Raw genomic sequence first — 12,983 nt, forward strand, 5'->3', positions numbered from 1 at the left:
TCTTCTCATGCTGCTACATCTTCATCCTGCAGGTTCTATGGAGCCGAAATAATATGTGGATTACAGTTCCTTCACTCCAAGGGCATTATTTATAGGTAAGGTTAAATCTGTATACACAAGTCAGACGTTTTGTAATGTTTACCTCTGTTATTAGAATTTCTTCATTTTGGCTCTAGCGCAGTGTAGTTACATAGACCTTGACATCCAATGGCCGTCTCTGACCGAAATCTTCTATATATTATAAGGCAGTGCTGTTTTCCAGCAGACAGTGGAGGTTTAAAGGGGTTTCCAATAATCGTTATTGTATACTGACAAGTTATTTAGCGAATATACCTTGTGTTTAACCTGGGATTACAACAGGTTTTTATTATGATAGAATTAATTTTTTAGGAATGTAAAACCAGAAAACGCCTTTAAAGGGAACCTGTCACCAGGATTTTGTGTATAGAGCTGAAGACATTGGTTGCTAGATGGCCGCTAGCACATCCGCAATACCCAGTCCCCATAGCTCTGTGTGCTTTTATTGTATATATACAAATTAACATAAAAGAGTCATATCTTACTTGTGTGACCCGAGAAGAGTCATATTTTCAAGCTCTGACTCATCTCAGGTTAATTTGCATATGTATCAAATCTTGTTTTTACACAATAGAAGCACACAGAGCTATGGGGACTGGGTATTGCGGATGTGCTAGCGGCCATCTAGCAACCCATGTCCTCAGCTCTATAACCAAAATCTCGGTGACAGGTTCCCTTTAACTGTTGCACATAAACCACAGCCATTCCTGTTAGGGGAATGTAGCCTTGTAAAGACAAGGTCTACTTGTGTAGGCTCTGTTCACATTACGTTGAAGCCTTTCTTTGGCAGTATACGTCGGGAAGATTTTCCCATATCTCCAGTGGAAGGCTGTAACCTGTGCCACTGTATAGGCAAAAGTTGCCAATACACTTGCATGGTTAAAAAAAGAATTCTTAGGGCTCTTTCACACCTGCGTTATTGTCTTTCGGCATAGAGTTCCGTCGTCGGGGCTCTATGCCGGAAAAATCCTGATCAGGATTATCCCCATCTATTCTGAATGGAGTGAAATCCGTTCAGGATGCATCAGGATGTCTTCAGTTCCGGAACGGAACGTTTTTTGGCCGGAGAAAATACCGCAGCATGCTGCGCTTTTTGCTCTGGCCAAAAATCCTGAAGACTTGCCGCAAGGCGGGATCCGGAATGAATGCCCATTGAAAGGCATTGATCCGGATCCGGCCTTAAGCTAAACGTCGTTTCGGCGCATTGCCGGATCCGACGTTTAGCTTTTTTAGAGTGGTTACCATGGCAGCCATGGTAAAGTCCTGGCAGCCATGGTAAAGTGTAGTGGGGAGCGGGGGAGCAGCATACTTACCGTCCGTGCGGCTCCCAGGGCGCTCCAGAGTGACGTCAGGGCGCCCCACGCACATGGATGACGTGATCGCATGGCACGTCATCCATGCGCATGGGGCGCTCTGACGTCATTCTGGAGCGCCCCGGGAGCCGCACGGATGGTAAGTATACTGCTCCCCCGCTCCTACTATGGCAACCAGGACTTTAATAGCGTCCTGGCTGCCATAGTAACACTGAACGCATTTTGAAGACGGATCCGTCTTCAAATGCTTTCAGTACACTTGCGTTTTTCCGGATCCGGCGTGTAATTCCGGCAAGTGGAGTACACGCCGGATCCGGACAACGCAAGTGTGAAACAGGCTATATATATATATATTTTTTTTTTTTTTACTGAATGCCTCTGTATGGAAAAGCACAGTCTTCAGCCAACGGATGGCCCTATGGATATGTTTGGAATATGCAGAGTGAGTGCCTAAGCTGAATGTAGGGCTTCAATCTAATGTAAACAGAGTCTTAAGGCCCGCTTACATGGGCCAACAATCAGGGAAATATCGGGAAGGGTTGTTCCTAGGTACAAGCCTTCTCAATAAATCCCTGATTGTTGGCTTATGTTAAACAGGCCAACAATTAGGGTTTCGGACTCCCACCGATCTGATATTGATGACCTATCCAAAGGATAGGTCATCAATAATAATTCCAGGATAACCCCTTTAAGATGAGCAATATCCATAGTGTATCTTTGTTGGAAACAACTCGGAGGCACAGTTTGCATTTCCGTATGAATAAAGAAGGCTCATGGTCACCTTTATGAAGATAGTATTCGGTTTAATTGTTAATTGCTCAGAATGGTTGTTTTGTACAGGGATCTGAAGTTGGACAATGTCATGCTGGACAAGGATGGTCACATCAAGATTGCAGACTTTGGAATGTGCAAGGAAAATGTGTTTGGGGAAAATAAAGCCAGCACGTTCTGTGGGACTCCAGATTATATTGCCCCAGAGGTGAGAATGCTCGGTGCTGCAGATAGCGGTTATGTGTATATAATGTTAACCTTTTGGTTTTCTGTCTTTAGGTAGCAAATTGGTCTTCATGAAGTATATAATAAAATGTACCAGATATAAAGAGAGATGCTAATCGTCCCTATTGTAACCCCACAGATACTCCAGGGCCATAAGTACACATTTTCTGTAGACTGGTGGTCTTTTGGAGTTCTGCTGTATGAGATGTTGATAGGACAATCCCCCTTCCACGGTGATGATGAGGATGAACTGTTTGAGTCAATTCGAGTGGACACTCCCCACTATCCACGCTGGATTACAAAAGAATCAAAAGACATCCTAGAGAAGGTATGGGTGCCTGTCTTTAGTTCTAGCCACAGTTCATATATCTTGGCTCATATGCATATATTTGGTATACGTTAAGCCTTATAAACACCCAAATAATTGCTTCTTGTGGTTCGTTTTTCTCCCTAAGCTGTTTGTGAGAGAGCCCACAAAAAGACTTGGTGTGATTGGGAACATCAAGCTGCACCCGTTCTTCAAGACCATCAACTGGACTGCTCTGGAGAAGAAAGAAGTGGAGCCTCCTTTTAAACCTAAAGTGGTGCGTTATTCAGACCTTACACACTTGCATCTTGTGCTCTGTATAGTAAACTAATTCCATACCAAACAAAAACGTACATGTACTTCACTGGTCACAGCTGACATCTGAGATAACTCCAATCCCGGCTGTTTAACCATAACCTGGCCATCCTCTTTAATTATAGAAACATGCTGCATCCTGCGATATTGTCAACTTAATAATGGAAACAAGAGCACCTGCGCTGCTGCCCCCTTCATTGCAACACAAGCCCCTTATGTTCACACAGGACAACATTCCTCCCTCCGACATGGCCGCTGATAAAGGGGGAACGTGACTAGACCCATACATAGGCGGCCTCCTTAGAGAAATACTATGCACAACTTGAGTAACTAGCACTTGCATATTTGAACTCTAAGGCTACTTTCACATTAGCAATAATATTTTCTAGTATTGAGATCCATCATAGGATCTCAATACCGGAATAAAACTCTTCTGCTTTGTCCCCATTCATTGTCAATGGGGACAAAACGTAACTGAACAAAAATGTATTTTGTTCTCATACCGGAGAGCAAACCGCAACATGCTGCAGTTTGTTTTCCGTCTTTTCAGTTCATGACAGATCCGTCTTGGCTATGTTAAAGATAATACAACCAGATCCGTTCATAACTGATGCAGATGGTTGCATTATTAGGCTACTTTCACACTAGCGTTCGGCTGTCCGCTTGTGAGCTCCGTTTGAAGGGGCTCACAAGCGGACCCGAACGCTTCCGTCCAGCCCTAATGCATTCTGAGTGGACGCGGATCCGCTCAGAATGCATCAGTCTGGCGGCGTTCAGCCTCCGCTCCGCTCAGCAGGCTGACACCTGAACGCTGCTTGCAGCGTTCGGGTGTCCGCCTGGCCGTGCGGAGGCAAGCGGATCCGTCCAGACTTACAATGTAAGTCAATGGGGACGGATCAGTTTGAAGATGACACAATATGGCTCAATCTTCAAGCGGATCCGTCCCCCATTGACTTTCAATGTAAAAGTCTGGACGGATCCGTTCAGGCTAATTTCACACTTAGAAATTTTTTGACAATATAATGCAGACGGATCCGTTCTGAACGGATCCACCGTCTGCATTATATGAGCGGATCCGCTCTGAACGCTAGTGTGAAAGTAGCCTTAGACATGGAAGCCTTTTTGCTGAACCCTGCTGGATCCAGCAAAAACGCTAGTGTGAAACTATCCTAATGAGGCCGCTGATAGATGGGTTTGGTCATCTTCTCCCTCCATATCGGGTGAAGGATCGCTATGTTAAAACAGGACCCGACTGTCGGCACAAGGAGCCAGCGCTGTAGTGAAGGGGACAGCAGCACAGATGCTCTTGTTCCAACCTATTAGTAAGTTGACTATAGTGCTAGTTCTGCAACATATCTAAAATTATATGCCACGATCATTAGTGACCACGGCATCAGAGGGATGGAGAACCATATATCTCCCGGTTGCTTTCCCCCCACGACAGTCACGTGGTGCTGATCAGTTGTTATAGCAGCTGGAGGCCTGCTATCATACCGCTCCTATTACACCCTGCCATTTGTAGGGTTAATAGGATGTTGGTAAAATTTCTATACACTGCATTACAAAAGCATTGCAGTGTATAGTACAAACGATTGCAGGTTAGAGTTCCTTACGTGGAATTAAAAAAGAAAAGTAAAAAATATTCTATTTCTGGTGCCAGCTGATCGGTGAGGGTGTTGGGTGACTGACCCCCAACCAATCTGATATTGATGACCTAACCCAAGGATAGCTCATCAATATCTAGAGCCCAGACAACCTTAATGTGTTAGAGGATATGAAGGTTATGTAGTTGGAATTTGCAACCATGGTTGGTTTTTATTCTTTGTACTATAGTACTGCCGTTCAGAAGAGGTTACATCCATAAGGACAGTTAATCGTAGCAGAGATCGTAGACAGTTAATGGTACAGGATTAGAATAACATCAGAAACTGCACCACATGTTGGATGTGTTATTGCTGCTCAGCCCCATTCACTGCAATACCAGGCAACACCATGGACATGTGTAGTGCTGTTTCTGGAAGAAGCCAGCCATGTCTTTTCAATCCTGTACAATCAGATGTAGATTGGGAATAGCTTCATGTCCTTTTGTGATCAGAAGTTTTTCTTTATGACTTCAAGATTTTTTTAATTTTTTTATCTTGCTGTAGAAATCTCCCAGTGACCACAGCAACTTTGACCGGGAATTCCTTGGCGAGAAGCCACGTCTGTCCTACAGCGATAAAAACCTCATTGATTCAATGGACCAAACAGCTTTCCATGGGTTCTCTTTCATTAACCCCAAAATGGACCGACTGCTTGAGAAATGATAATAGTGTTTCCTATGAACTGTAGGTCTAGATTTACACTAAAGGGAACAACATCCAGAATAACATCATCCCTGTACTACAGAACCGACCAACCATCCTGGAGCTCCTTTGTATTTTTAATATATCTATCACTCCGCCTGCAGATGGGGTTCTTATTTTAAGCATAAATATTTAATGCCATCTGGGTACTGTACTTGAATGTAGTTTATATGCTCAAAAGTATAAATATGAACTTTGCTGTATATACTGCTAGTAGGGGTATACGTAATGTAGATGGGGAGAAGAGTTGGATGAAAATATTTTTTACATTCTACTCCAGCTTTTGTTCAAAAAAAATAAATGGTTATTCACTATACCAGCCTGGTGATTTCCTTTTAATCTATGACTGATTTTGAAATGGATCATATATTAATTTCGGGTCTTAAATCAAAATGGGTTGGATATAAAAAAACTGCAGTGAAGCCTTCAAGGTCTTTTTGGATTAACTTAACGTTTTGGAGAGTGTTTCTAATGAAGCCACACAAGTGAGGGTGCCCAAAAGGTATAGCCTAGTACAACTGATGCAAGATGGCTTACATTGTATATTAATCATAAGCGCAGAAGGTGCCACTGTGGATAGTAATCTAGAAGTAAAAACGTACAAAACATTAGGTTGCCTAATAATTAAATGAGAAAAAATTGTTCCATTCATATGAATGGGGTTGTTTCAGCAAGTATATACAGGTCCTTCTAAAAAAATTAGCATATTGTGATAAAGTTAATTATTTTCTGTAATGTACTGATAAACATTAGACTTTCATATATTTTAGATTCATTACACACCAACTGAAGTAGTTCAAGCCTTTTATTGTTTTAATATTGATGATTTTGGCATACAGCTCATGAAAACCCAAATTTCCTATCTAAAAAAATTTGCATATTTCATCTGACCAATAAAAGAAAAGTGTTTTTAATACAAAAAAAGTCAACCTTCAAATAATTATGTTCAGTTATGCACTCAATACTTGGTCGGGAATCCTTTTGCAGAAATGACTGCTTCAATGCGGCGTGGCATGGAGGCAATCAGCCTGTGGCACTGCTGAGGTGTTATGGAGGCCCAGGATGCTTCGATAGCGGCCTTAAGCTCATCCAGAGTGTTGGGTCTTGCGTCTCTCAACTTTCTCTTCCCAATATCCCACAGATTCTCTATGGGGTTCAGGTCAGGAGAGTTGGCAGGCCAATTGAGCACAGTAATACCATGGTCAGTAAACCATTTACCAGTGGTTTTGGCGCTGTGAGCAGGTGCCAGGTCGTGCTGAAAAATGACATCTTCATCTCCATAAAGCTTTTCAGCAGATGGAAGCATGAAGTGCTCCAAAATCTCCTGATAGCTAGCTGCATTGACCCTGCCCTTGATAAAACACAGTGGACCAACACCAGCAGCTGACATGGCACCCCAGACCATCACTGGCTGTGGGTACTTGACACTGGACTTCAGGCATTTTGGCCTCTCCCCAGTCTTCCTCCAGACTCTGGCACCTTGATTTCCGAATGACATGCAAAATTTGCTTTCATCCTAAAAAAGTACTTTGGACCACTGAGCAACAGTCCAGTGCTGCTTCTCTGTAGCCCAGGTCAGGCGCGTCTGCCGCTGTTTCTGGTTCAAAAGTGGCTTGACCTGGGGAATGCGGCACCTGTAGCCCATTTCCTGCACACGCCTGTACACGGTGGCTCTGGATGTTTCTACTCCAGACTCAGTCCACTGCTTCCGCAGGTCCCCCAAGGTCTGGAATCTGTCCTTCTCCACAATCTTCCTCAGGGTCCGGTCACCTCTTCTCGTTGTGCAGCGTTTTCTGCCACGCTTTTTCCTTCCCACAGACTTCCCACTGAGGTGCCTTGATACAGCACTCTGGGAACAGCCTATTCGTTCAGACATGTCTTTCTGTGTCTTACCCTCTTGCTTGAGGGTGTCAATGATGGCCTTCTGGACAACAGTCAGGTTGGCAGTCTTACCCATGATTGTATTGAGTAATGAACCAGGCTGGGAGTTTTTAAAAGCCTCAGGAATCTTTTGCAGGTGTTTAGAGTTAATTAGTTGATTCAGATGATTAGGTTAATAGCTCGTTTAGAGAACTTTTTCATGATGTGCTAATTTTTTGAGATAGGAATTTGGGTTTTCATGAGCTGTATGCCAAAATCATCAATATTAAAACAATAAAAGGCTTGAACTACTTCAGTTGTGTGTAATGAATCTACAATATATGAAAGTCTAATGTTTATCAGTACATTACAGAAAATAATGAACTTTATCACAATATGCTAATTTTTTTAGAAGGACCTGTAATACAAAAAGTTAGGGATATTTGGCTTTCGGGTGAAATTTATGAAAAGAGGTAAAGTTCACGCTACAGTGATATTATATCATGAAAGTGGGGCATTTAAGTAGAAGCATGCAGTGGTGATTTCCTCATCTTAGGCCCCTTTCACACGGGCGAGATTTCAACACGGGTGCAATGCGTGAAGTGAACGCATTGCACCTGCACTGAATCCGGACCCATTCATTTCTATGGGGCTGTGCACATGAGCAGTGATTTTCACGCATCACTTGTGCGTTTTTTTTCACATAAAGCAGGCCCCATAGAAATTAAAAGCTAACACCAGTGGTGGGTGTAACCCCCACAAAAATATCAATGTCTTAAAAACTTGTCATGTGGCCTTGAGCATCAATTACACCTTGATAAAAAAAAGCATCTCATGCTGCTCACAAGTAGACATATTGTCTGCTGAGGTATGGCATCCCATTCTTCTTGAAGGGCGCCCCTAAGTTTCATTGATATTCTGGGGTACAGATTTGAGTCTCTACACGACGACTCCCATAGGTTTTCAATGGGACTCAGGTCTGTAGCAAGTGCAGGCCACTCCATTTGAGGTACCCCAGTCTTCCGCAGCCATTCCCTAATGATGCGACCTTGATGAGCTGGAGCATTGTTGTCCATGAAGATGAAATTAGGCCTGTGTTGTCCATGCAGAGGCACAATGACTGGATTAATGATGTTATTCAAGTAGTACCAGTCACAAAGTGTAGGGCAGTTATGTATTGACTAGACACACCTGACCTCACTAACACCACCAACACCAAAGGCAAACAGTAGCTGATGCATAGTGCTCTCCTTGACGTCTCCAACATCGTTGGCGGACATTTCTGCTTGGCATGAATCAGTGAACAGCACTGAGGCCCACTAGTCCCTCAGCGTAGATGCTCCCTGGCCCAAGCAAGACACCTGTGCCTGGTGGTGTGGTCAGGTTGTCTAGCACACAGACCACACGAATGTAAAAGGTTTTAAATCGTCTGATGTGACACTTGGGTGCCTCTCACCTCCCTTAAATCTGCCTGGAGTAGGGTGGCATTCATCATCCAGTTCCGCAGGGCATTGTTCACAATGAAGCGGTAATCGGTGTGGGATGTGGCCAAAGGACGTCCACTTCAATGCCTTTCTGTGACTCTTCCAGTTTCCCTGTTGCAACCTGCTGCTGACACTCTATGCTCAGTGGCCACTTCCATCTGAGAACATCCTGCTTGAAGCCTTGCAATGGCGAGGTGCTGTTGATCAATTGCTAGGTGGCATCTTTGTCTCATTATGTCAAAATGTGAATGTCACGGTCACTCCTAGGCTAGGTGTTAGAAGGTCAGAGGTCTGCACGTGATGTCATCTGACAGCCACCTTAAATTTCACTTTGTTGATGGTATGAACACACCTCTAATCAGGTGCAGCATAGTGGTCATTACTATTTAAGTCTGGCTACGCCCTTCACTCCTTGCAGTGTATAGCTTTATTTGCAAGTGGAAGAGCTGGTGTGTGTTGTCTCCTCTGGTGTGCCTGCTCTTATACTTGAGGAGTTAAGTGTCTCATTCCTTTGTATTTGTTTTGTGTGGTTTCCCCTGCCTTCTGGTATCTGGTCTGAGTCAAGACCCCTGTTCCTTCAGCTTAAGGAACGGGTCGTCTTTGAGCCCTATTACTACCTCAGGGCATTACAGGGTGAGTCAGGCTTTAGGTTCCAGTGAATGAACGGTCCTACCACAGGTCCGTTCATTCGGTTAGCAGTCAGGGTTAGGATTCATTAGGTGGTGACCTTTTCCTCTCCCTAGCTTCTAGGCCAGATACCTTCCCCACCCCCTTGTGTTTGGTGTGGTGTTCCCTCCCACACCTCATTGTGACATTATACACTGCTAAAACCGCCATCAGTGCAGCAATAGATCCAATCCCTGCACTGGTCGGACAACTACAGGGGTGTTTTTTTGGAGGTAGCTGACCTTCGCAATACCATCACACAGTTCCAGAGACCTCTGGCAGCTGTTTCCGACTGTGGGAATCAGGCCTGCCCGGAACCTAAGGTTGCTCTCCCAGACAGGTTTTTCAGGGGCAGTGATAATTTCACCCTGTTTAGGGAGTCATGTAAATTTATATTTTAAGCTGCGTCCTCGCTCTTCTGGCGATGAGAGTCAAAGAGTGGGTATCATCATGTCGCTGCTTAAAGGAGACGCCCAGGCTTGGGCCTTTTCTTTGGCGACTGGATTACAGTCCCTCCAGTAGGTAGACTAGTTTTTCACAGCTCTGGGTTTGATTTACGACGACCCGGATCGGATTTCCCTGGCCGAGACTAAGTTGCGTGGCTTGTGGTAAGGAAAGCGGTCTGCTGAGATCTACTGCTCAGAATTTAGGAGATGGGCTACAGATACGGAGTCGAATGATCTAGCTCTGCGTAGTCAATTCTGTCAGGGATTATCTGAGAGGTACTATCATATGAGATGGCGGTTCCCTCTGATACTTTGGAGAGACTCTCGAGTTTACGCCTTGTGATAAGCCTATACAGCTAGGGGGAGCTATTCCTGGGACTGCTGGTAAGAGCTTTGGTCATATGAAGGGGGTCTGTTTTTGTTGTGGAAAGAAGGGACATTTTGTGAATAGTTGTCCGTTCTTGCAGCGTCAAGGTAAAAAAAAACGTTTAATCCCCAAGTTACTATTGGTGGTGTGGGTAGAGAGCAAGAAAACTTACTTTTGTCTTTTACTGGTAGTACCAGATTTCTCCTGTCTGCCGTGGTGGCGCTAGAGTCCAAAACTGTGGAAATCAAAGTATTTATCGACAGTGGGGCAGGGGTTAACCTGATTGATGGACAGTTCGTTCGTATGCATGGTTTGACTACTGGTGCACTGGAGAAAAGTATTCCTGTCTTTGCAATTTATTCAGCACCTCTCACCTAAAAATGCCTTGTCGCAGGTGGTGAATGACATTCATTTAAGAGTGGGTGATTCTCATCAGGAATCTTTCTCCTGTTATGTGTTGGAGGGTCTGCCTGCTCCGTTGGTGTTAGCTCTACCGTGGTTAAGCAAACATAACCCTACTATTGATTGCCAAGCGAGACAGATTCTCGATTGGAGTGAATTTTGCATAGACAACTGTCTTTAATACATCGTTCTCTGTGGTCACCACTAAAACTGTACCCTTGTTAGTTTCCGTATCCTCTGAGAGTGGTAACCAGGAGTTACCTCCGCATCGGGAATGTGATTGTTCCGTCAATCTTATTCCTGGAGCTAAACTGCCCAAATCTCGGTTGTATAATCTTTCGAAACCCAAAAGAAAGGTTATGCGAGAATATATACCTAAGAGTTTGGCAGAGGGACATATCAGACCATCCAAATCCCTTGTAGCTGCTGGCTTTTTCTTTTGTAAAAAAAAAAAAAGATACTACCCTGAGGCCATGTCAGCTCAAGCATATTACTGTCCGTGATCCTTACCCTCTTCCTTTAATCCTGGATTTGTTTAATCAGATTGTCAGTGCCAAGGTGTTCTCTAAATTGGATCTGAGAGGGGCATATAATCTGGTAAGGATCACGGAGGGGGATGAGTGGAAGACTGCATTTAATACCCCTGAGGGCCATTTTGAGAATCTGGTCATGCCTTTTGGGTTAACCAATGCTCCAGCGGTTTTTCAACACTTTAGCAATGACATCTTTCATCACCTGGTGGGGAGGTTTGTTGTATATCTGAATGACATATTAATTTATTCTCCTGATATGGAGACTCATCAGGATCATGTGCGAGAGGTGTTACAGATCCTAAGAGAGAATAAGTTATATGCTAAGATGAAAAAGTGTGTATCTGCAGTTCAGGAAGTGCAATTCCTGGGTTACCTGCTCTCATCCTCAGGTTTTCGTATGGATCCCGAGAAAGTCTGTGCCGTGCTGGACTGCGATCGACCCAAAAATCTGAAGGCGCTTATGCGGTTTACCAACTACTACCGTTAATTTACCCTGAACTATTCGACTGTGGTTAAATCTTTAACAGACATGACTAGGAAGGGTGCTGATTTCTTTGTTTAGTCTGATGCGGCATTACAAGCCTTTTCAGCTGTGAAGGAGTGTTTCGCTATTGCCCCTATTCTGGTGCAACCGGACATGTCTCAGCCATTTATTGTAGAGGTTGACGCATCCGAGGTAGGGGTGGGAGCAGTTTTATCGCAGGGTCCTTCACCCAGTAAATGGTGCCCATGTGCATTTTTCTCTAAGAAACTCTCGACTGCTGAAAGAAATTATGACATGGGTAATAGGGAATTGCTGGCCATTAAGTTGGCTTTTGAAGAATGGCGTCATTGGTTGGAAGTAGCAATCCATCCTATTACTGTGCTTACTGATCACAAAAATCTGGCTTACTTGGAGTCGGCTACACGACTGAACCCAAGATAGGCCAGATGATCGTTGTTTTTTTTTACTCAATTTCATTGTCACCTATTGGCCTGGGGTTAAGAATGTCAAAGCTAATGCTTTGTCGCGTAGCTTTCCTGGGGGAGGTGATTCGGAAGATCCTGGTCCGAAGGGGTAGGTATATCTGCCCTAAATCCCGACCTGGAGGCAGAGGTGTTGGAGGCTCAGGGAGATGCACTGGTTTCTTGTCCTCAGAGGCAGTTGTTTGTTCCATCTGAATTACGTGACAAGGAGTTTGAGGAACATCACTGTACTGTTCTCGCAGGACACCCTGGGAGCAGATCCACTGTTGATCTCATATCTGGTAGATTCTGGTGGTCTGGGTTGAGGACTATGTGTCAGCCTGTAGTACTTGTGCACGTGCTAAGGCGACACATACTCAGCCTTCCGGGTCTTTGCTTCCACTGCCCATCCCATCCAGACCATGGACTCATTTATCCATGGATTTTATCACAGATTTACCCAATTCTTCAGTTGTTAATTTGATCGATTTAGTAAGATGGCACACTTTATAGAAGTAACAGGTCTTCCCAATGCTAAAACACATTGACAACATCGTGAAACTACAAGGTATTCCCTCTGATGTGGTGTCTGATAGAGGGACTCAGTTTGTTTCCAAACTCTGAAAGTGTTCTGTACTGTCTGGGGGTACAATTGTCCTTCTCTTCAGCCTTTCATCCTCTGTTGAACGGACAGACCGAATGCACAAATCAGAATCTGGAGACTTATTTGAGATGTTTTGTCTCTGAGAACCAGGAGGAGTGGTCTTCATTCTTGGCTTTGACCGAGTTTGCTATAAATAACTGTAGACAGGAGTCCACTGATAAGTCACCGTTCTTTGGGGCATATGGGTTCCACCCTCCCACACCTTGTTGTGAATTGGTATTTTAAACAGTCCTCATCATGCTGTTCACTAATTGAACCTAGG

General features: G+C 44.2%; 1 protein-coding gene across 3 annotated transcripts in view; it reads left to right on the forward strand.

Annotated features, from left to right (window-relative positions):
- The window catches only part of PRKCD (protein kinase C delta), an 81,228-nt gene extending 75,558 nt beyond the window's left edge, over nt 1-5,670 (forward strand). For all 3 annotated transcript variants that reach the window (XM_044300852.1, XM_044300853.1, XM_044300854.1), the window contains 5 exons: nt 33-95; nt 2,232-2,370; nt 2,527-2,715; nt 2,843-2,971; nt 5,157-5,670. In XM_044300852.1, the coding sequence (XP_044156787.1) occupies nt 33-95; nt 2,232-2,370; nt 2,527-2,715; nt 2,843-2,971; nt 5,157-5,315 (679 nt within the window). In that variant the 3' untranslated portion in view covers nt 5,316-5,670. The remainder of the gene's footprint in view (nt 1-32; nt 96-2,231; nt 2,371-2,526; nt 2,716-2,842; nt 2,972-5,156) is intronic.
- The last annotated feature ends 7,313 nt before the right edge of the window (nt 5,671-12,983 follow it).

This window comes from Bufo gargarizans, chromosome 7, assembly GCF_014858855.1.
Source record: "Bufo gargarizans isolate SCDJY-AF-19 chromosome 7, ASM1485885v1, whole genome shotgun sequence".
In the NCBI taxonomy this organism is placed as follows: Eukaryota; Metazoa; Chordata; class Amphibia; order Anura; family Bufonidae; genus Bufo; species Bufo gargarizans.